Source organism: Accipiter gentilis, chromosome 30, assembly GCF_929443795.1.
Source record: "Accipiter gentilis chromosome 30, bAccGen1.1, whole genome shotgun sequence".
NCBI classification, from domain to species: Eukaryota; Metazoa; Chordata; class Aves; order Accipitriformes; family Accipitridae; genus Astur; species Astur gentilis.
In genome coordinates this window covers 20,015,286-20,038,592 of record NC_064909.1, presented here as the reverse complement: position 1 = coordinate 20,038,592, position 23,307 = coordinate 20,015,286, and the positions used below count along the sequence as shown (strand labels likewise).

The 23,307-nt window shown below is 43.5% G+C and overlaps 1 protein-coding gene across 1 annotated transcript; it reads left to right on the top strand.

Annotated features, from left to right (window-relative positions):
* Positions 1-1,387: 1,387 nt before the first annotated feature.
* On the top strand, positions 1,388-22,706 carry DTD1 (D-aminoacyl-tRNA deacylase 1). Its single transcript, XM_049833422.1, has 6 exons — positions 1,388-1,508; positions 4,283-4,373; positions 6,256-6,491; positions 14,405-14,502; positions 20,087-20,263; positions 22,091-22,706. The coding sequence occupies exons 1-5, from the start codon at positions 1,466-1,468 to the stop codon at positions 20,240-20,242; spliced, it is 624 nt and encodes a 207-aa protein (XP_049689379.1). The 5' UTR covers positions 1,388-1,465; the 3' UTR covers positions 20,243-20,263; positions 22,091-22,706.
* The last annotated feature ends 601 nt before the right edge of the window (positions 22,707-23,307 follow it).

The following is a 23,307-nucleotide window of genomic DNA, read 5'->3' as shown; positions in this document are numbered from 1 at the left end:
TCTTTGCACGTGTATTGAAATTACTAAACATGAACTGGGTTCAACGAGGCGTGTTGTGAGATGTTAACGAATCTGCGCGCTGCCTGGTGTCTTGGGTCCAACGCTCTGACCAGGTGGCTGTTGCGGTTATTTTCGTGAAGTTCATTTCCCAGCTGGTGTGCAGGACATACCTAGGTGATCGGGATGTACCCGGAATGGCTCCTCAACTGGTCAGCTTTGAAACGGGTACTTAAGAACGATTAGTAAATGGGAAGGAACATTTGGGATATGAGAGTTGTTAATCGTCCTTCAAATAAAAGCTTACAAGAGAGGAACTGCAAGTGCAGAGAAACTACTGTAAGCTGAAAACTTTTTCTGCTCCAGGCCCTCTACCAGGCCTTTGTTTCTATAGGGGTTTCCCTGATCCTTACACATGCTCCCTCCCCTTGTAGGGTACTGCCCCCCAGCTGCTGTGGCTGTAACTAACTTCTGTTCCATAGGGTTTTACCTGGTCCTTATGGACATCACCTCCTGTCACAGCATGCTGCTTCTGGCCACTGTTTTCTATAGGCGTTTTCCCCCCATCTTCTCTCACTGCTGACCCTCGTTGCTATAGGGGCTCCCTGCAGCCACCACTTACGCTTCTAGAAGGCTGTCCCAGCCTCTACTATCTACGGGGGGCTTCCCCCAGTCCCTATAGATACAGCCTCCCTTTAGAGGAAGCTGACCCGAGACCCTGCACAAGCAGACCTTCCTTTCCGTAGGGGCTTCTCCCTGCCCCTGCAGACACCTCCCTGTTTCTATAGGAGCTGTCTGCTGTCCCTATAGCGTTTTCTAGGACACCCACTGCCCTGCTGTGGTTTCTGTAAGGTCTCCTTGCAGACACCACCTTGTTGTCTCCAGCCCCTCTGCCCACACCCCCCAGCTTCTATAGGAGCTTTTATACCACGAGGCCCAGCCTATGTGCCTACAGACCCGCCTTTCTATATGGGCTCTTCTGGTCCCTACAGCCACCTCTTCCTTTTCCAGAAGGCTTATCCCAGCCACTAATTTCTATGAGCACCCTCCTGTACCCCTATAGCTGTACCCATAGAGGATGCCACCCCGGTTACCTGCATTTACTCCTTTCTATAGGCACCCCCCTGCTAAAGACCCTATAGGCATCAACTCCCTTTGGAGAAAGGAAGACCGTCGGCATGCAAAACGTTTGTCGACCCCTCCCTTTTCTACAGAGGCTTCCTGTAGGTTGAAACCCCTACAGGCACCGCTTATGCCTATGCCATACCCCTCATACACCCTATATATACACGTATATACCCTACAGACCTATAGCGGCTCTCACGGTTGGCTGCGGCAGCACCTCCGAGCCGCCAGGGGGCGCTGTAAGCAGCGCGGTCCGGCAGGGAGCGGCCACCGTTGCCTAGCGCCGTCGCCTTTCCCCACTCCGGTAACCGGCGCCGGGCCTGCGCTACGCGGCCGCGCCACCATGAAGGCCATCGTTCAGCGGGTGGCCCAGGCCAGTGTCACAGGTCAGTGTGCCGCCACCGGGAGGGTCACCGGGACCGGGGGGGAGGCGGGGAGGGGGGGGGGGGGAGGGCGGGCGGAGCGTACGCTCCGCCCGCCCTTCCCCGCCTCCCCCTTCCCCGCCGCGGCCTGCAACGGCCCCTCAGCGCCTTCCCCTCCTCGCCTTCCTTCTGTGTGTGTGGGCAGCACCGTCCCCTTCGCTTTCACCCACGGCTGGCGTGCGTGGGTGGACCTTCTTCCCCTCCCCCGTCGTCCCCCTAGCGTGGGTTTGGCGTGGGTCTTTTGCTTGCTTCTTGGTGCCGGCCCTCTCGCCTTCTCCCGTGGTTTGGCGTGTGTGTAATGAGAGTTGCCTTCTCGCGTGGCTTGCGGGGGTTGGCAGGCCAGTTGCCTCCTGGAGTGGGTTGCGTGCTTCGACACGGCAAGCGCAGTCAGCTCACGTTGCTGGTTTGTGTTCGGCGGGGCTGTCCCGATTAATGCCGGGCGCTCTTTTGCGTGTGTTGGCAGCGCCATCCCAATCGCATCCTCCCGTGGCTTGCGTGTGCTGTCATCTTGCATCGCTTGCAGGTATTGGCAGTGCAGTCGTGATCACCTTCTCCTATGGCTTGCATGTGTCGGGGCACTGTAATAAGAGTTGCCTCCTCGCATTTGCTTCCATGTGTCAGCAGCGCCGTCCCAGTTGCCAGGGACGTGGTTTGCATGTGTTGGCACTATAATCAGACTTGCTTCCTCGCATTGCTGTCGTGCGTTGGCAGCGCAGTTGCAGTTGCCTCCTTGCAGTGTTAGCATGTGTTGGCACTACAGTCGCAGTCGTCTCTTTGTATTGCTGATACGCGTTGGCAGTGCCATCCCTGTTGCCTTTGCCCATGGTTTGCGAGTGTGGTCTCTATAATAAGAGTCGCCTCCTTGCATGGCTTGCATGCGTTGGCACTATAACCACAGTAATGTCTTTGCATTGCTTGCTTGTGTTGGCAGGGCTGTCCCGATTACTGTTGCACGTTGCTTGTGTGTGTCAATGGAGCTGTTCCTCTCGCCTCCTCGCATGGCTTGCACGTGCTGGCACCGTTGCCTCTTTGTATTGCTTGTGTGTGTCAGCAGTGCAGTTTCAATCACCTTTTCCCATGGCTTGAATGCGTCAGCACTATAATCACAGCTGCCTCCATGCGTTGCTCGCGTGCGTTGGCAGCGCAGTTGCAGTCGCCTCCTTGCATGGCTTGCATGTGCTGCCGCTCCAGTCACAGTCACCTCCTTGCATGGCTTGTGTGTGGTGACAGTGACATCCCTGTTGCCTTCTCCTATGGCTTGCATGTGTCGGCACTACAATTGCAGTCACCTCCTTGCATTGCAAGCGTGTTGGCAGTGCAGCCTGACTCACCTTTTTGCATTGCTTGCGTGTGTTGGCAGTGCTGTCCCAGTCGCCACCATGCATTGCTTGTGCGGGTCAAGGAAGCCAGTGATGGCCCTGGTGCGTGCTTAGCTGCTGGTAGGAATGGTGTGTCCTGGCGGTATGTCCTGGCTGTTGCACCAGTTGGACCTTTGGTGTTCAAAATGCTTAAAATTCCCAAGAAGTTTGCATATGAGGCAGTAAGTGTGCCTGCTGTGGTGCCCAGGGGCAAGGTGGTGTGCAGTAGGATAGCCTGCACGTTAAAGAAATAGTTCTGCTTGTGTGTGGATGGTCCGTAAGCAACGGAAGGAAGAGCATGCCTGTGAATAAGGAAGGAGCACAGCTTTTGTGCACTGAGGGCACAATACTGGTCAGACCCTGTCAGCACTGGGATTGTGGCTGACTTATTGCCACATTTCTGGGTAGAATTTAAACTGTTGTTTCTGGCTGTTAAAAGAGTTTGAGATGTCCCTCTGTGAGGGAGATAGTGCTGTGCTTAGTGGAAGGATAGATTTCGGAGCTGGAAGGCTCATACCCACATCGGATGGAAAAGAAGAGGTTTTGGGAGTTTTCTCCTCTGGTTTCCTTCTGCCCATTGGGAATAGTCCAGCTCTGGCCACTGGTGCACAGAGCAAGCTTTCAGCTTTTGCTGGGAGCCTGCTCTCCTTTTGTTTTACAGAATGTTTGGGGCTTTTTTTCCCAGTTGCATAAGCCTGGATATAGTTTTAACAGCTGGGTAGCTGGTGCTTATCTCGATTTTAAGATCTCATTTAAATCTAACTCCAGTCATCTCAGGCTCAAGCATGTTAAGATAATTTAAATTAAGATAAATTAAGATAATTTAAAACATTTCTTAGGAAAACACAGTGGATCTGTGATGGTTTGTGTTTTATTGTAGATGTCATTAAAGAGGTGGTGTTGCCAGCTAGGAGGGTAGAATTTGCAGGTCTTGTTTCAAAAAATCCATGAGGACTATATCAAATAGAAATCACCTTTTCACAACTAATGCAAAGTAGGTGTGGTGGACTAAAGAAATTGAGTACACTTATTGACACCAGCTACGTGGATAATTTTTACAAGGATTGGAGAGAGTTCTGCCACCTCTTTGGTTAGCACTGCTGATCAGTTGTAGTAAAGAATCTTTGTACAGTGTTTTTAAATGCTGGAGTAGGCATCTTGAGCTAGTCCCTCACAAATAAGACATGCTATTGGGAAAACTTTTGCAAGAGGGCTTCTATATGATCTTTACTCTTTAACAAACTTAAGACAGAGAAGAAGGGTTTAGAATGATGTTTTCTTTGGTGGCTGTACAGTTGCCAGCTGAAATCAGTACTCACCTGTGTCATAAAACAAGACAGTGCATTTAGCCTTAATTTTCTTTTCCCCCCTCTTCCCCAGTGGGTGGTGAACAAATAAGTTCAATAGGACGAGGCCTCTGCGTGCTGCTGGGCATTTCTTTGGAAGATACGCAAAGAGAGCTGGAGCACATGTAAGTCACATATTTCCTTTTGCCTTGTACTCTTTTATTTGTGCGTTTCTGACACTGAATCAGTGATACCGGTGCAGTAGCCAAACAAACGGGGCACTCCTGTTGGGAAACTTGGGTTTGCCTTTTAGTTCCTCTTCAGATTTTACCCTAAATACAGTTTTCTTAATTAGAGTTTTCTTTTTATGTTCCATTGAGAAAAATCTGTTGCCATTCCTTGTCTGTGTGTTTTTTATGAAGAACTGACTCAAAAAGGAAGAATCAACATGTTGTTTTTTTCTGATCTCCCTTTTTTGAATGTCTGTCCTTTTTACTGTATGAATTTACCCAGGAGGAGTCCATCCTTTAAGGATGGGCTGTATTAGGAACCTCAAACTCTCATTTTAGCTTGCATGTGAGAAGTTTTGTTCTTCCAAAAGGCTGGATAGTCTTGTCAGTTCCTTTTCTGTAAAAGTGAATCATTTTTGGCAGCCTGGAGGGCTGGCTCTGGCCATCTGTTCCATGGCCACAAAATACTGTGATTTGGCCGGCAAACACATGCAAGAGAGAGTTCTCCAGGGGGCTTCTCTGTCTCCTTTGGACTGTTCATTGTTCTAAGTCTGACCTCAGTTCTTATGAAGGCAAAGAAGAAACAGGTAATTGAGCTAACTCGTGTCAAGAAGAGGAAAGGCTCAAGCAGCGAAGAGACAAGAATCTGAGTGAAGGTGAGAACAACCCTTAGCAGATGTGGAAGAGAAAGTAGACAGTGGGGATGTGAACTAAAGGCCACCGAAGATATCACATAAACATGTGAAACTTGTAGAGAATTGCAGCAAAGCTGAAGGTGTTTCTATTATGACATGTTCCATTGGCTTGCCTTACTGTTTGCCTCCTCAGTGTGTAACATTTGCTCTGTTGTTTCTCATTCCTACCTTGGTGAATGTGAAAGTTGCTTCGGAATATTGCAAACGGGTGATCTGTAGTGACTGTGCTCTCAACACCAGGTTGTTTGGATGACTGACGCAGGAAAGGCAGGAAGCCAGCATCTGAAAAAAAGGAATGAAAGAAATCAGCTTAACCAAGCTCTTGCAAGTCCTATTAAAGGAAACTTTAGTAATCCTGTAAATCAAACAACAAACATTTTTACCATTAAAACACCGCAGTGATGATGATTTAAGCCTGTGTGCTGACGCTTTCCAAGGCTTTTGAACATCCGCTTCATTCAGGAAGCAATTCCATTTGTCTTTGACACGCACAAATTGGCAAGGATGATTTTTGTGACTGTGCCTCGCGGGGGTTGGACTAGATGACCCTTAAAGGTCCCTTCCAGCCCAAACTGTTCTGCGATTCTATGATCCTGATGAAAAAGTGCTGTCCACATCTGGCTTGTAGGGCTGGGTTTGGAAAGAGTGCTAGGAGGTGACAGAGCTGGAGGAATATATGTTTGGAAACAACCATAATTTATTTATAGTAATTTCATACTGAGTGTGATTTCCCAGTGTGGTGGGAGGATTAAAATTCCCAAAGTTATTCGCACATTAAATAATGTTGTGACACATAAAATCAGATAGTAAAGAGTAAGCTTTCTTACTTCCTATGCCATCTTTATGTCACCCTGTAACTTCCAGTTATTCTGTCCTGATCGCATGCTCTGTAAAATGATGATGTTAATTAATAGTCTGACAATGTTATATATGTGTGTAAGGGCTTTCTTGGTTATGGCTCTGCCTAATGTGATGGGATTCCCATGGTTTAGGAAGGAAGGGACAAAGGGGTATCTTGTTATGTGGAGGCAGAACGAATATGCATCTGCCTTCCCTTTTATCTCATCCCGTGTGGTAGGCATTAACTTGTACCTGTTCATCCTGCCTGGGACAATTTAGGAATTATCTTTTTCTCCTCCTAGGGTTCGAAAGATCTTGAACTTGCGAGTATTTGAAGATGAAAGCGGGAAGCACTGGTCCAAAAGCGTCATGGATAAAGAGTATGAAGTGTTGTGTGTGAGCCAATTTACTCTACAGTGCATCCTGAAAGGAAACAAGCCCGACTACCACATGGCAATGCCCACAGAGCAGGCGGAGTGTTTTTATAACAACTTCCTAGAGCAGCTAAGAAAAGCCTACAAACCAGAGCTTATTAAAGGTAAGGGCAAAAGGTTGGTAAGGTTCTTGATGTGACCAGTGGACCTTGTTTGTATGTGCTCTTCCCTGATCGTTACTTTCTTTACTCTGCAATTTTCTGTCTGTGTTGCACAGGAGCTGTCTTTAACGTGGCAATAGATAAGGGGATGTTATGGTATTTTCACTAGCAGCCTAGCAGGGTGAGCGCTCCTGTGTTCCTCTAGCCAAGCCATTCCCTGGCGTTCCTCTGGAATAGTTTGACATGTAGATGTTCTTGTATTGGTATTGGGTGTCCAACGTGAGCAATGACTCTGACGATGTAACCCAGAGAGGCTGCAGCCATGAGAGCAAGCTCTGGAGTCAGGCTCCTTTAAAGGCTGGATGTTTTGTTTTGTGTAGCTAGATTAACCCAGGAGCATTTTTTCTGAGGCATGTGTGGTTAGTCAGACTCGAGGCGTCACCAGCGTGCGATGGACAGTGTAGCTGCATCTGTCACTTTAGTTTTACATTCTGTTAAACGGTAACGATGACAGTGGGAGGTGTAATGTGCTACTTGAGAACAGTGTTTGATTTAGACTCTCTTTTCTCAACTCTATGCCATGTATGCAACAGTTTTGTCTTTACCAGAAAATGCCTGGCTTCCCTTTGCATTTGTGGTCTATCCACCCTTAATCTTTTCAGTTTTCTTTCTGTCTGTTTTCATACTTAGACTTGAATTTTTGGTACACCTGCCCAGAAGACAAGTGTCTAGAAAAGACTAGTTTTTAAATGGGGGCTATTAATAGATAATGGTCAGCCTTACTTTCCTTATGAGGAAAAAAAAGGAGAAAAGGACAGAATACTGATAGCCGGGGAAAGATTTAGAGGCTCATCTCCATATTGACTGTAGATGAAGGTAATTATCCCAGTGCTTTCCAAGGAGGTGCAGTGAAATGCACACATAAAATGTGCATCTTGTGTTAGCTTTCCAGTAGCTTGATATGTTCTCCCAGTCAACATTTGTTGATGGTAAGGAATGCATTTCTGATAGCCCTTCCCTGCATCCCTTTCAGTCTGTAACATAGAAAACTCCTGTTCTAATGAATTCAGAGTACGTGTTTTTTGAATCTTCGTCTTTGTTGAGTTATGACTAAGTTAGGACCCGTTCCTGTGCCTCTGAAACTGGTAACAGAACTTGCTGGGAAGTCAATGGGAATAAAGTTTGCTCTGGTAAGATTTGATTGAGTTAGACCCTTGTGTCCTCGTAAACTAAAAGCAAGTATGGACTTTCTTCTTTCACTTAAATGAGGTGTGGAAAAATTGATATATCTCTGTGTATCTACATCTTTATCCTTGGGCTTTGCAAAATGCTCTGTTTCTGAAATACTTTCAATCAGTTTATATTTTGACAGCAGCTTTTTTAACTTCTTTTTTCAGTGAATAGCAGTTATATATCTGAAATGAATGACCGTTGTTGTTAAGTGCCCGTATTTTGGCACTTGTTTGCCAATGCTTCCTGCAAAAAGAGCTTTCATTTCTGCTTTTTTTTTTCATGCTGAAAACAGATTTAGAAACCCAAGAGTGACTGCGTGTGCTATTGTGTCAGATAACACATGCATTTGAAACTGCTGGCAGCATTGCAACCACCCGTTAATTTATAATTTTGCTTACTTTTTAGGCTGTGCCAGTCTATGTTGTGCTGCATCCAAGTCTGTTAGACTTTTATGATTGAAGTTTCTGTTATGCCAGTTTCTTTGCCAGGGTTTTTTTGTTTGTTTGCTTGTTTTATCTATTTATTTTTGTGCATACAAAGTTTCTGAAGCTTGGCAGTTTCATGGGTAGTAGGCTAAGTCCTGTGGTTGCATTACCAGAGTTTACAGTTTCCCTGAGCTGAGGTGTATTACAGCACAGAGCCTTTATGCACTGGCAGGCTGTATGTGAGCAGGACTGCTTGAATGTAAGCATAACTTGGTGAAATTGTAATACTTGGGCTGTGATTTAGTGTGGCATGCAAACATACTGAATTCTGCCCTGAAAAAGTCTTAAAGAAATCCAAACCTGACTTGCTGCGGGCTGTCCTGCATGCTACTGTGTCACAAAGGGTGATGGGAGGGCCCTGGGAAGGAGCACTGTTGAAGGACCTGCTGGACTATTAAAATAGGCTTAGGGTATCAGCATGAGGCTCTACCTTCTATCTTCAAAATCTGTACTCATGTATTTCCCCTACACATACACATACGTGCACATGCAATTGTAGTTATTGGGAGATTAGGGTTTGATTCTCTGGATTGCTGTAGGTGCCCTTCCCTTTGATTTTACAAATTGCTTAATGCGTTTTAGAGGAATAATTTAATAATTTAAAGTGGAATTTGTGTAGCTGAGTCAAAGACATGAATAATTGCCATATTGCCTAAGAGCCTTGTGTTTTCTAGTCCCTGTATTTTTTCAGTTGACTAATTTGGCTGTTGGAAGTTGAGATACTATGTGTGCCACTGTTGTAGGTGCTAGGCAGGCAGCTCCTCCGTCTGGTATCTGGTCTATCTGGAGCTTGCCATCTAATTGCTCAGAATGGTAAGTGTTCCCCAAAGAGAAGTGCAAACCATTCTTTCACACGCTGAGCAGGGGGATGTTTGACAAACAAAATCTTGGAGAAGGCTCAGAGCCGTGGCTCCTAGTTTAACACAGATGTCTTAAGACTGCAGACAGGTACCAATGTCTAGGAAAGAGAAGGTTGCATCAGAAGTGCTTGCTTGTCTTGCTTCAGTGCTTTCTCGGTCACTCTTAAACACCTTACTCCACTCTGAGGAGCAGAGCTGGTGAATGCAGGTCTAAATACTCTGTTGTGCAAGCTAATATCCAAAAACATGGCCTACCAAGGCTTCTCCTTGTGTGTCAGGGCCTTCGCTCTCTGTCTTGAATGTGGATTTAGTCTTCTGAGGCAGTAAGGATTAGCATGGCAAAGAGTGTGAAGTATCTCACTCCCTTAATGGCAATATTTGAGTAAATATGAGAGGACTGTTCCACAAGGAGGAGGTTAATTCAGATTAAGTTTTGATGCAAGTTGAAAGCAGAATTATTCTCTCTGACTAATTCCCTTCGTGAGTGTTGTCACTTTGGAATAAGTGCTCTGATCTGGAGCAAGAGTACCCGCATGGGGTTAATTAGGAATAACTTTCCAAGTAGACAAGCTTAGAAGTGACTTCTGAATAAAACCAGTGTGAAGTTTCCAGGTCATGAGGCTTAGGATAAGTCCAAAAAATATTCTGAAAGTAAATTATGTCTCATTTTCAAGTCTTTACATCTCAGACGTGGCTTCTCTGTCTCACCTCAGATAAAGATCTTCTTTGCCTCTGAGGAAGGCATGCATACCAGATTCTAAGGGAAAAGGAATTCGAAGCAGAATAAACTTGTCAATTTAGTTATATTTGTAGGATCCTATTTTATTGCAGAGGATGTTGCAGGGAGGTGATTTGATCAGTCAAGAAGTCTTAAAGTGGGGAAAGGTACTTACCACATTGAAGAGCATTGTGGTATAAAAAGCAGGAAAAGAAATAGTATTTAAGGGTAAGTTGCTAGTGTCTGCCATGGACGGTACAGGGTCATGTGATAAATTTAACCAAAGTTTCTGGTGTAACAAGCAACATCCAAAGTGGGTGGATTCTTTCTCCTCCTTTCCTTCTGACTGGAAAATGAAAATCAGTCTGGACAGACTTTTGGGACAGAGAGATGGAAGAGCTGATGTCTTCAGTTTCTTTGCAGTCCTGTGCAGAAGAGGGATTTTTCTGCATCAGAGTTTCAGAAGTTGCATTCAAGGGCAGAACAATCAACTCCTTTGCAGCCTGTCTGCCCGAGCGCCGTGGAGGTGATGTGTTCCACTGGTGTCCTCTTAGGTGAACACAAAATGCAGTGGTACCACAGATGTCAGTCTGTTTTAGGGGAGTCAGGCTTGTCTCTCAACTTACCTCTTCAGGAAACCATAACACAAAAATGAAAAATGCCTTCTCCGAAAGGTTATATGAATTGCCATGTGCTGACACTACAGTAGCCACTGGGACAAGGGAAGGAAGGGAGGAGCATGTCTTTGAGGCAGGCAGCCAGCACTGGGGGAGATTCTGCTGAAGAAGCATCTCATCCTAAGGAGGGATTAAGCATTGATTTAAGAAGAAATTGTGAAACTAGGTTTTAGCTTTCTCTTTTTCATTCAGGCAAGACCAGACGCTGAAGCTGCAGAGAACAAAGCTGTGTTACAGTGAGGCCACTTCTTGAAAAGAGCCATGGGGACCAATGGACACTAGAACCCTTTGGTTTTGTTGTATAAGGGAACTACCAGCACAAAACCTCAGAAGTGTCCCATGATGAAAGCACATACTGTGCAGGGACCATGGTCCCTCAAACTACAGGACGTATCAATTTGTGATAAGGGAGGGTGGCAGCTGCTTCTGACAACAACATCACCTTTGCAGTATGTTTGAAGGCTTGAAGATGAGGGCGTGTGGTGGTCTGCAAAACATTGTGGATTAAGACTAATAAAGGGATTTTGGAATGTGTAAAGAAATTCTCCCTCATTTGGCTTTTAAAATCCTTTGAGAGAATGAGGTTGCTGAGACTGAAACCCACACTGCCTTTCATATTGTGGTGGTTGCAAGGCACTGAGACCCTTCCTGTTTTTGACGGGAAAGTCTGAGGAGAGGGCAGCATTAACAGACATTTCTGTTTTAAGTACTGTACTGTTTCTGCTAGCTCTAAATCTTAAACTTTCTGAGCTGTGAGTCACCTTGACTTGGGGTGACCTTGGGTCAAAAGACTGGAAGTTTAAGTATGAGGAGAATGGGAAGGAGCTGTTACAGAAAGATGTCCCTTGATAATATTTCTGATGCTGAAACAAGACAGAAAGTGCTTGTGACATGGGAGGGCTTTGAGTGTGCTGGTAAAGGTGGGGGCTTATTTGACCACTTTATCCTCCTGTGAAAAAAAGGGGCCTGTGAAGGTTACTTTTACTTTTAGGTCCATACATGTATGGGAAGTGCAAAAGGCAGTCCTTTTCTGTGAGTAAAGTACAGCAGAGGGATGATATGATATGTAGAGAGTTATTTGAAAAGTTGTGCTCCCACTAATAAAGTTCAAGATGGTATTTTTTGTTTATTGTTTTGTTAAAGAAAGATGCATTAGTTTTGACTGGTTTATGTGATCACTGTATAGGCACATCTCTTTCCATATGCACAGTCAATACAACAACCACCCTTCTAGGAGCAGCAGCTCAGGTAGTGTCTGCTTGATCTTCCTAAAGAAGCAATATAACCACTTTCTAAGCATGTCAGTAGATCCTTCCCTCATTGCATGAAGGTGTAGAGTCTTGTTTTATTGTGTTTGTCAGATGCAGAAACTGCCTTTTTCTGTGCAGTGAGATTCCTGAGCTGTAGTTGGTATTTGTAAGAGTCTGAGGCTCCTACACATTATGGTAGCTAGACTTCAGGTGTGCAGATACAGCTAACCAAAAGCAGCAAGCATTCTTCAAGCTTTTATTTTTCAACCGAGAGTAATTTATAGGCATCTCTGAAAATGTGTGTCTGCGTGATTCACCAGTGAAACCATAAGCTACAGATTTAGAGAAAAACTACCTGGGTTTTACCTGCAGGTTCTCATCTGTCATGGGTGGCAAAGGGTTTGAAAACTGTGCTAGAAAATGATAATCACTAGGTTTTTGATTGCTCTGACATCTTTTCTCAGTGGGACCCTTTACATGTTTCAGGCTCCTGCAGATTTATAAAATGAGAACAGATCTTGCTGATTTTTTTTCACTTGCTTTGTAAATACTTTTGTCTCCTAAATTTTCTGTTATTTTCTGTAATTATTTAGTAACGCTCTTCTTTTCTTCTTCTGCACCGTTAGCTAGCATCAGGACACACTGATCCTTTCCTGAAATACTGTCAGCTTCATGGTATCTCTATTTACCCAGTTTACCCAATGAAGTCAGCTGCAGTAACTGTTGATGTGCCAGTAACTTCTGATGTGCCATTCTTTGATGCCACCGCAGCCTCAGTTGTCCCCTGCCACCAGAGGGTCCCGACCCTACAGTGGAGTAGATGGGGAGACGTTTTCACTTCTGCTGTAGTAGGATTCTTAGGTTATGTGATGCAAAACTGGTCTGCACACACACAAAGGAGCACAGAAGCAGGCAGGGGAACCCAAATTCTGGACTCGGAGGATCGCAAACCCTGTCTGGGCCCTTCCCAGGGCTATTCTGGGGGACCCTCAGTCCCGTCTGTGGTCCAGGTGTGATGCCCATTGTGGGGAGTCAATAGGAGCGGCTCTCTGGAGCACCTTTTGGACTGAGGGGTGTCACTGCCTAGGGATACGGGACACATGCAGGAGGAGAGCATTTCAGGGTCACACAAGACTTATGGGATGTTTAGGTGAGGAACACCTTGGCCACTGGACCATTGGCAGCAGTCTCTTGTGCAGGGCTATAGTTTTTGGCTTTGCCAGAACTTTGCATGGGGTGGCTTGTGGCATGCAGCCTTTGCAAAAGCTGTTGGGCAGTAGATCTGTTGTGATATGGCCTATATGTGTTGGACAGGCCTTTTCTTTTTCCTTTTTCTTTTAAGCAAATACCAGACTTCTGTCCGACTTACAGGATGTGACAGGGAGTGACTGAAAACTGTTCCAGAGCTATTTGACCCTAGTAACACATTAATGAAGAATCAGGACAGTTTGATTTGACCTTTGTTCAGTCAGGGACATCACATGTTGCCATGGAAAGCTGCTCTGTAGCTATACAAAGTCTTATGTAAATATTCCCAATGGGTGGTTGCTCCATGGAAATTTGAGCCTACAGCTTTCAGCATGTTCTTGCTCACTCTCCAAGGTGGTGCTGGAAGAAGTTTTGGTTGTGTTGCTGAACATGCTCCAGGCCTGCCTTCCTAGTAAGTGAGACTGTTCCAGTCTTTGGATAACTGCTGTCTGCTTGCTGCAGTAAACCTTTTTCTGTTCTATGCATTTGTATTGATATGGTAGTATCTGTTCTGGTTGCTGTCCCTACCAGGAAGGTCTAGAAAGGCTACCCAGGTGTGCAGGATAGGAGAAGAGAATATGTGGGAGTCAGCAGCCAAGTAGGCTCAGCCCAGGGGTGGGGTGAGTTTGAGGAGTAGAAAGCTGGACTAGGAAAAATGGAGCAGGAAGGTTTGCACAAAGGAAAATGAGATGTGAGATGAAGACAGCATACAAAGGGATGGCTTTTGTAGACTATACAGGATAAAAAAGTCATGGGTCTGTTGTGATGGAAACTTCTCAAATGCTTACCCAAAATGTGGTCTGTGCCTCAGCTGGTGTGCTAATAAATACCGTTGATGACAAATGACATAGACATTTCTGATTTTAGAAGTGTATTCCTGTGACATGGGCAGGGTTGATGGAGTAGACGCTGTCGTCTTTTCCACCCTTTTTGCCAAACTGTCAAAGAATGGCCTAGGCCGCAAACAGGAATGTAGAAATTGCTGTAGCAGATTGGGACTGAGCTGCACATCAATGTCCCCTGCTCTAGAGTATTTAATGTCAAATGCTTCAGAGTAGGTCTTTTTATCTTTTGCCTATATATAAGATTTCTTCAAAACATCAACTGGTTAGCTGGACTGGATCCCTAGGCTTAGCTGTTACAGCCTTTAAAATTTCATCTCCTGCCTGTGAGAACTATCCTGCCTATCCTGAACTGTGAGCACCTTGATTATCTGTAGACTTGTTTCATGCACGTTTCTGTACTTGGCTGTATTGATCCTCTCTGAATGTCAGACCGCATAGCTGGGTGCACGCAGATTGTTTTTTTTCTTAGTAGCTTTCTGCAGTTTGATAGTTGGCTGTCTTTTTATGTATTTTTTTTTTATAGTAGCATATTTGGTAAAGATTTTAGTATGAGTTATCCTTCCAAGAGCCCTAAGCACGTCTTGTCCCTTCCCTTTTCAGATGGCAAGTTTGGTGCCTACATGCAGGTACACATCCAGAACGATGGTCCTGTAACAATAGAACTGGAGTCCCCGGCTGCCACTGTTGACCCTAAACAGGTAAGCAAGCCAGAAGGTCAGTCTGGAAAGGGTGGATGTATAGGCCGTGCCTCCTCTGCAAATTTGCTGCCTGTGACTGTGAGATGGAGCCCCGTGGTGTCTTGGTCTCTAGGAAAAAACTGGTGACCAGTCTTTTTTGCTCAAGCAGTCTAGTGGGAATCATTGGTATAAGGGTAGGTGGATGGCACAGTGCAGTTTCTGACTGAAATGGAGAGCACTGAGAGAGCTTTTACCCCTGCTGTCCCATGTGTGGGTATAAAATAACCCAAGAGGATTCACCAGGGCATGCTGGATTTGGCAAGTTTCCATCTCTTTCTTGGGGAATATTGGCTTGTTTAAGGGTTTTGTCCTCACAGTTGCCTGGTTTTCCTGTCTGACAACACCTTCGTGGTGGCCATAACATGGGCTGAAGACAGGGAAGGATGCTGGTTTTCAAACTTTGCCTGGCATGAATTCCCTGTTTAATGTGAATGATGCTGCTTCAAGTCTTGCCTGCTGATTGCCTTCCTTTCCTCCTTAAACCTCATTCTTCCTCAGCAAAGATGAGGCTTCTTGTGCAGGATGTGCTTAGAGCACTGTTATTTATCCTAAGGTAAGGTTACATCAAGTATCTTCTTACTGGGTCTGTGCCTGGACCCTATGAAAAGGAGGACAGAGAGAGTCCTTCTATGGTTTGAGTGGGTTCCGGACATATAAGAGTAACGTAAATTTGCTTACCTTCTTTCTGCAGTGTGTTGTCCACACACATTTCATGAGCCACCCTCACTTCCCAGCTCATTGCAAGTCCCGATGTGGGGGATTCCTGTTTGTCACAGAAATGGATGAGCTCTTGCAGCAGCACAGACACCGATAAAGCAATCCAGTCGTGCGTGCTTTGAATGCACAAAGAATTTAATCTATGCCACATTTCAAAGAACCCCATTTCCTTGAAAATTGGCAGCTCTTTTAACTGAGTATCTTTTCCAGCTCATATCGGGACCTTAACACACACTGTTGGAGGCACTGCTGTTTCTGACACTCTCAAGCATCCTTTCTGGATATTATTTGACATGTCTGCCATCTTCTCTCACCCATCATACAAGATGTGGGATGAAGAAGAACCAATTTAAATTTGCCATTCTTTTCTCTCTTCCCTGCCTGTTGCAATTTTTTTTTTTGCTGTCATACAGTCTGTTGATTTGCTTGTAGCATGGGAACTAAGGCTTAGAGATGGTGTGTTTTTTATCTTTTTGCGTTCTGCTTTAGCAAGGAGAGATAAATAAACCATCCTGCAGTGTTTATTGTGATGTTAACAGAAAGAGATTAGACAAATAGTTGATGAATAGCTCTTTTATGTCATTGGATGTGACAGTGAAATACCTCTTTTTTTGAGTGATTGTCTGTGGTTGTAATTGGTAATCTGATCCTTATAATTCCTTAGCAATGTAATTAGTAAAAATACCTGTGGATTAATTAATCCACAGGTATTTTTCTATTCCTTGTGCTAGAGAGGTATAAATAGATCACTTACAGAATTAATAAAAAAAAAGTTGTCCTCATACAAAAAAATATGTGTGTATATATATAATATGTGTGTGTGTATATAAAAAAGAGAATATCCCAGCTGTTTGCAAAACCCAAGTAAGCAGAGGAAGCTACTACAGTTCAATTTGTTGTCAACTGTTCAGTTCCATTGTTGTCTGATTTAATAGTAAGCAAATGAATTGAAAGTATGAAGTAAATCAGAAGAGTCTTACACCAGCAGTAGTTAGTGATTGCTGGGCCTTTTCTGAAGACTTGGTATTATTTTGTTATTTGGACATGTGAATGGAATAATAGAAAAAGAAAAAATGACTGGCATTTGATTGAGCTGTTAAAGCACCTTTTTGGTACGTCTGATGTGCAAGAAATTTTGCTTGAAAGGCAAAATAAAGCCTCGGATTAGAAACTGGGTAAGAAATGTGGAAAAAAAAAAAAGGGCATAAAATGAGAGAAGGTCATTATATGCATGCGGTGATTCTGTTCTGAGTTCAGTAATAGTGACTACATTTCCTACGTAGAGTGAGGGTAGATCAAGTATTTCTCTTCACTCTTGGCTGTGATGCAGAAAACAAAAAGATTTTTCCTAATGTTCTAGTACAAATCACAAGATTGTACTTTCCAGCCTTAACTGGTGAACAAATTTTGGATAATTTCTTTTGAATTTATATGCATCCATTTGGATAATTACAGAGGTGAGTGCTAAGAGTGTAGCGAATTTCTGTGCTGCCTTGATGAAGTTGTTGCGATCATTGCTGAGATTAGGTTAGCTATGCCCAGACTGCTTTGTATGTTTATATCCTGGTTTGGGGAAGGTTAGGGAGAGGTACTTTGTATTTTTTCATAGGAATTTGTAGCTAGTAGAAGTAGCCAGACAGAAATGGAGCAGGAAGAGTTTTTAGAGGGTGCTGGGGGAGGTGACATGGTGACAACTCAAAAAAAAGCCCCTTGAACTTTGAAAGCATTATGGATAATTGTGGAATTCAGGTTGGAAATATTCTGAGCGTTTTTATTTCTTCTGCTAAGGGAAGTGGCATAGCAGTTTCAGTGTTTAATCCGTATATTCTAATTAGACGATGAACTGATCTCTCTGGGCCCGTTTGTTCCATTACTGTCCAGAATGAAATAAACTACATTGTATTTTAAACCATATTTTGGAACTGGACACTGTAGTGGGAGGGATAAGAAGAATGAAAGCATTGGAGCAGATGTTTGTTACTGAACGTGCCTGTGTCAGTACAGTAAAGCAGCATGCACACGCTTTGTCGATATGAGGAGTAAATAAAAACATAATGCCCCTTGGAAATGTCAGTGTTTTGAATGAGAGAGGAACTTCTCAAGACTGACATTTAGGTAACTTACATTTTTAAATGGCAGGAGGATCTTGATTATAGAAAAATCCATTAAACAAATTCCACATAAATATTCTGTTGTTTATGCCGTAAAAAACTTCTCATAACTGTGTAGCCGAAAGTGTTTTTGCTGCTGAATGTGGAGAAACCCCAAATCTAGTATTTTAACTTTTCTATCACTTTTGAGTTGGAACATTTTAATATAATGTAGCTGAAGGTGTTTTCCGTTCCCCAAGTATGGCGTTGCTTCAGCTTGCATTTTCATTGTAGGGAGAGATGGGGATTGTCTTGGAATTGTGTGATCAGTAGCACAGTCCTGATGCAGCTGGTGTCAAATGTTTTATGATATTAAACTACGGTAAATGACTGTACAGTGAGGGCCTCCATCTGTAGCAAATGGATTTTTCCCATTGTCTCTGAATTTGGTTTTTGTCACCTAGTTTTTCTTCCTTCCCATGTGAACATATGCACTGTTATGAGAAATAAACCACAGTCCTCTCCTTGGCACCATCAGGTGACATTTTTTCTAGATGCTGTGTTGCCAACGTTGGATGTTTCTGTTCTTCCAGTTGCACTGTTTTTGAGCTTACTTTGAAGAAAAAAATCCCAAACCTCTGGGATAATTTTTTTACACTGAAAGTTTTGCTGAGGAAAATGAACCAGAGGGAGCTCAGCTGGTTATCTATATCACTGGTGATAAAGAGTGGTTAAGGAGAACGAGTGGGGAAGCCATGCAGCTGATAAACTGCTTGGCTAGGGAATTTTTCCAAGACCCTGGGCAGCCAGTTAGACCAGGATAACTGATGAAGGGCTGGTAGCACTTTTCTTGCCTTAGGCTTTGGGCCCATAGGGTGTAACTTTATTGCATGCTGCTCAGGTTTCTTCTAGGAACAAAATGAAGTATAATTCCTTGCGTGAGCTGCTCATTGGCCAGAAGGATTGTGTTCTCTTCTCAAGAGAAAAAAGCTCCACTTTGATTGTAAGTCTAAGGTATAGATATGTGGAAAGGAAAAGGAAAAAGTCAGATGATCTGCCATCTCCTTAACAGATTGTGAAGACTACCCTTCTTCTGTCACAACATTTCCATTGATTTATTTTTGCAGTAGACCTCTGATAATAATTTTATCTCAGTGCTATCATTTGCTTAGTGGCATTAGTATTAAACTGCTAGATTTGTAATGCCGTACAGCAGTTTGAAGGTGTAACCTGTCCTTAAAGTTGTTGTGATTTTTTTTTTTTTTTTTTTTTTTTTTTCCCCTTAAGATTTGAAATTGTAGCAGCTTGGCACACCACTGCTGAAATTTAAAACCTACATCTGCAGCTCTTGTTGTGGTTTGAGTTTCCAGAAACATGAGCGCTGCCACTGATTTTGTGGCAGACTGCTAACAAAATAATTCTCTTCTGGTGTCATTCGTTTCTTCCTGGTGTTATTCATGGCTATTGCAAAAGGAAAAGCTGTCTCTAGAGCAGCAATCAACCTCTACGTACACTCTGGTCACAGAGAAAAAGGAAAACAAAGGATACGTTTCTATATTAAAGAAGGTAGAACTTCAAGGAAGGTTGGTACTAAGGCATTTCTGAATGTGGGAAATTAACTTCGGCAAAACAACCAACCTGGAGAACTGCTAACATTTTCAGGTGGGGGACTTGGTGTGCCAGTTTGTTTGCATAGTTTTGCTACAGCAAATTGATTACAAAAGTGATGTGACATAGTATTACAGCTGACATGATGGCAGATGTTTCTGCCTTCATGAAACCTTCTTTCACAGTGCAGTCTAGCTTTCCACTGTCATTATTCAATTTTTAGAATTTCATGTCTGTGGTGTACTATTAAATTGCATCAGGCTAGAATTTGTCAAAGAAGCTGTCAACCCTAGTGTAAATTTTGACCTTTTTCAAAACTATTACTTTATATGTTGGTCAATCTGTTGAGGAAGAAGCAATGTCCACGTAGTTTGAGATGATTAGTCCATCAGTAGTGTCTCAGCAATGTAAAATATCTGTATTACAAAGGGAGAAAAGTTGCCTTCTGTGGACTAAGGACTCTTGCATTTTTGTGTGTGGTCACAAGGGAGATGGTCTTAAACACCTGAGATATTTCAAGAGTTCTCTGACTTCTTTTGTGCTTCAGATATTCAGCAACTGGGTCAGACAGGTATTGATCCTCAAAGCATAGGTTTTGACTGCTGGCAAGGGACCCTAAAGGACGGCTTCTGAACAGCCAGTTGGTTTGTGGGTTTTGATTCTGGCCAAAGTCTAACACAAAGTGATTCTAGGGTACCGTGGCTTGAGATAAAAGGATTGATATGTACAAAACTGCCACTTAAGACCCATACCAGAAGAGTTTGGTGGAATCCAGCTCCCCTTTTTGGTCCTTATGTTTTATTCTTTTCCATATTTGCAGGTTGTGTTGTCTGGAGAAGGAACCCTAGAAAGCTGAGGGTAGTCCTTTGAATGTGTGCACTTCTCTTTTATAGTCAGGGGGTAATCATGTTAGCATATGATGGTAATTTACTGTCTTCTCCAAATTTCTGAAAATCTAAGCCTTGGGCTGCTTTTTTTCTCTTTTCTGTTTTATTGATATATGTATTGGTGTCGTGAATCTGAGTTGCAAGTTTTCTACAAATGCTCACAGTTGCTATTTTTTAGAAATAGTCTTCTGAAATTACTTTATTCCATGAAATGTTTTCTCGCTCTCCTTACTTTGTGAATAGCTGACAAAACTTGAAAAACAGCAACAAAGAAAAGAGAAGACCAGAACCAAGGTGCCCTCTGAGTCAAGTAGAGAAAGAAATGCCCCCCGTAACAAGGATGACCCCAGCGCAAGCAGCGGAGCAGAAGGAGATGTGTCTTCAGAAAGAGAGCCTTAGCTCATCCAAAGCAGGCCTCAGGTTTGGCTTTTTCAATCCTCTGTAAAACTGTGTCCTCCCGCTTTGTCGTCTCTAACCCTGGGTGCTTTACTGAAGCAGCCTGTGCAGAGAGTTGCATTAGAAGTGCTGAAAGGTGAAATTCTGATAATCTTGCTGGTGGTTAACCTTCGCTTCTGTCTGCAGTTGGCACACCAGAAGGTAGAAGTGGGTGAAAACCTCTTCCCAGCTGTGTGCTTGGCTGGAGGTGTGTATCTGTGAGTCTGGCCCAGCCACGACTGTTTCCAGGTTGACTCAGGAAATATAAATTTTGGTCTTATAACACAGTAGTGACTTCACTCAGAATCTTGCTTTGTATTCTTCAGAGCGGAGATAACGTGGTTGTGTTTCTCCCTCTGCCTTTACCTAGCAGGCAGGTCATTCTGGAACAGCCCCCACCATTTGTAATACCCAAATAACACATAGTCCCCAGCAATGGAAGTGGAAAATGTTTTAGAGGTTGGAGACAGGCCAGAACTGCAACTCCTGTCATGGCTTCTACCCCTCCCTCCTCAGTTTGTTCTTTCCCAGGATGACTCGATAACAGGCTATTTCATATATCTTCACCATCTAATAAGAACATTAGGCCAGGCATTGAGAGCCAGGCTTGCTGCTTGAATCCAGTATGAGTACTGGGATTTTCTCTCCCTTCAGGTGCTTGACCTGCAGGACATGCCTGGACATGAGTGAATGGAATTAGACTAAATACAGACCTGAATCCTTTGTCATGGATTATCTATATATGTAGATACGTATTTATCACACTCTTCCAGTCAGTTTTAAGTCTTCAGGGCACAGATTTCCTTGCCTTCCTTCTCCCCTGCAAAAGCTACCTTGCTGGTTTTGAACTTTCAAACTTGTCCAAGCTCTCAGGAAAGTATTATTTCCCTCATCTGCACACTGAAGCCCTGAGCTGGCTATGCAGTTTAATTATTAACAGCTTTGCAAAGTTAAGGTCTAACCTTTCTTTCATTTTCCCAGCCCTAGAGTTCAATCTGGCTTGTGATTTATACAACCCAGTATTACACATTACTCAGAAAGTTGCCTTTTTATAAATTTTTTTTTTTTAAACCCATGAATTTCCCTGGGGGGTCAGACAGTGGGGAATGATTTCTGTTTTACAGAAGTTCATATTATCTGTGTGGTACTAATATGGATGAATTTGCATAAGGCATTGAATAGTTGAAGGTTTCTGGAAATATGCTAATTTGATTTGGATTGACGTGGAGAAGTTATCAAAGAAACTTTCCAGTCCACAGGCTTTTTTTTCCTGGCCTCATGGAGAACAGCTTCAAGATTGGTGTGAAATGGTTCTGTTCATTAATTGGGTTGCAGTCAAAAGTGGACTGTCATATCGTACAGCAGCTGGAATCAGACGAGTTCTGCTCTCTTTGGCTTTATGTTCAGTGCACTTTCCTGTTTTAGTACTGGAAATGAGCAGGCACATTGGGAAGGAGAACATGTTCTTAGAAAATAAAGCGAGGATGTACTGTTTCTTGGCAGCTGTTGGCCTTGCTGCTGCGCTACAGGAGTACAAGTTTTCCCCGACTGTTTCTGTTTTGTGCGTTGAAATGAGAACATTTTAGAGAGCAGGAGTTTGCAGGCCTTCTAGAGTGCTTTGGCCAGTCTGACCTTTCTGATAGCATTTGAAATTCTAGGGAGCTGAACTTTTATAAAATGTGATATACTGATAGCCTAGCGTTAATTTTCATGCTGTGACAATAAGTAAAGATACTTTTCTCTATGGGATTTGAAGGAATCCTACTGTATTTCGACTCTACTTATAGTAATGTTCCTGTTTGCCTTCCACAGTTTCTCATACAAAAACTACACTGGATTCTCGAAGAGAGACCCAACAGACATTCACCTCAGAACCACTCTTCAACGACTTCGGGAAAGAATGGAAAATGGGAAAACAGAACTAAGACATTAGAAACCTACATCATTCTGTATTGAAACAACCAAAGCAATGCTATCCGATTCAGTTGTTAATGTGTAGTATCAGTAGTTAAAAGGACTTGTAACATTTTTGTGTATGTGTTTTCACATGACTGCTGAATAAAGGGTGACTGTAGGCAGATTGTAGCAGAACATTCACTATCAGTACATAAGCTCCATTTCAAAAATAAATCAGGGTTTTTCCTTAAACTTACACTTGAATTCTGAAAATTATCCAAGCAGGCTTGTATTTCGATTCTCACTCTATGGTGTCATGTGCTACCTGTTTTCACGGCAGCGTGTAGATCTGTGTATATTTTAGTATATTGTTCAGCTGCTACGTAACACCAAGTTAGGCAATCCAGTCTTTCTGCATGGATTAAGTTATTAAAAGGAAAGATCAGCCGCTAGTCGTTTATCATGTGGAACACATCCGTCTTGTAAACTTTTTTAAAAACAGAAAAGACTTTATTAAACAAATGATGCTAACTGAGTGCCTGTTGGTGTTTGTGTATTGCATTCCCTAAGGTACAGCCATGTGTGCAACAACGTGAGTGACGCAGAGCAGAAGTTACAAGCCAAGAAACACCTACTAATGTAACTCATCCACCTCTCCTTTGGAAGTTTGGAAGGCAGGTTGCTGACCTGAAATCCTTGCTCTTTCCAACACATCCAAGTCCTGTAGTTACTTTATGGTGGCCATCAAAATGCCGCAGCAGCTGCTCCACATACTGCATCATGCGCCTGCCGACATTTCTGTCAGATTCATCAGAGGCAGAACAGCATTTGGAAGCTGCCGGCAAACAACAAGAGCTGAGAAGCAGCTGCAGAACTGCTCTCCTGTGGGTGTTAAAGCCAAGGAAGTTTCAGGGGAAATGAAAGTCTGCAAATCATTATATCTTTGCCTTCTTTCAGAGGTGGCGGTGGTACCTTTTACACAGCAGGCCTGCCTTGCCCTTACAGTCTTCATTAGCTATCTGCCATCGCCACCGTCAGAGCCAGGGTGCTTACACCATGACTGTCTTTACCTGATTTTGGGGCTAACTGGTGATGGTTGTTCTTAATCCAAATGCATATCATATTTACAATAC

Bases quoted from the DNA above. Each gene is read 5' to 3' on its own strand.
- DTD1 (XM_049833422.1), top strand. From the start codon at position 1,466: ATGAAGGCCATCGTTCAGCGGGTGGCCCAGGCCAGTGTCACAG. The intron at 6,492-14,404 runs GTAAGGGCAAAA...TTCCCTTTTCAG, and splicing joins CAAACCAGAGCTTATTAAAG to ATGGCAAGTTTGGTGCCTAC. The intron at 14,503-20,086 runs GTAAGCAAGCCA...CTTTGTGAATAG, and splicing joins CCACTGTTGACCCTAAACAG to CTGACAAAACTTGAAAAACA.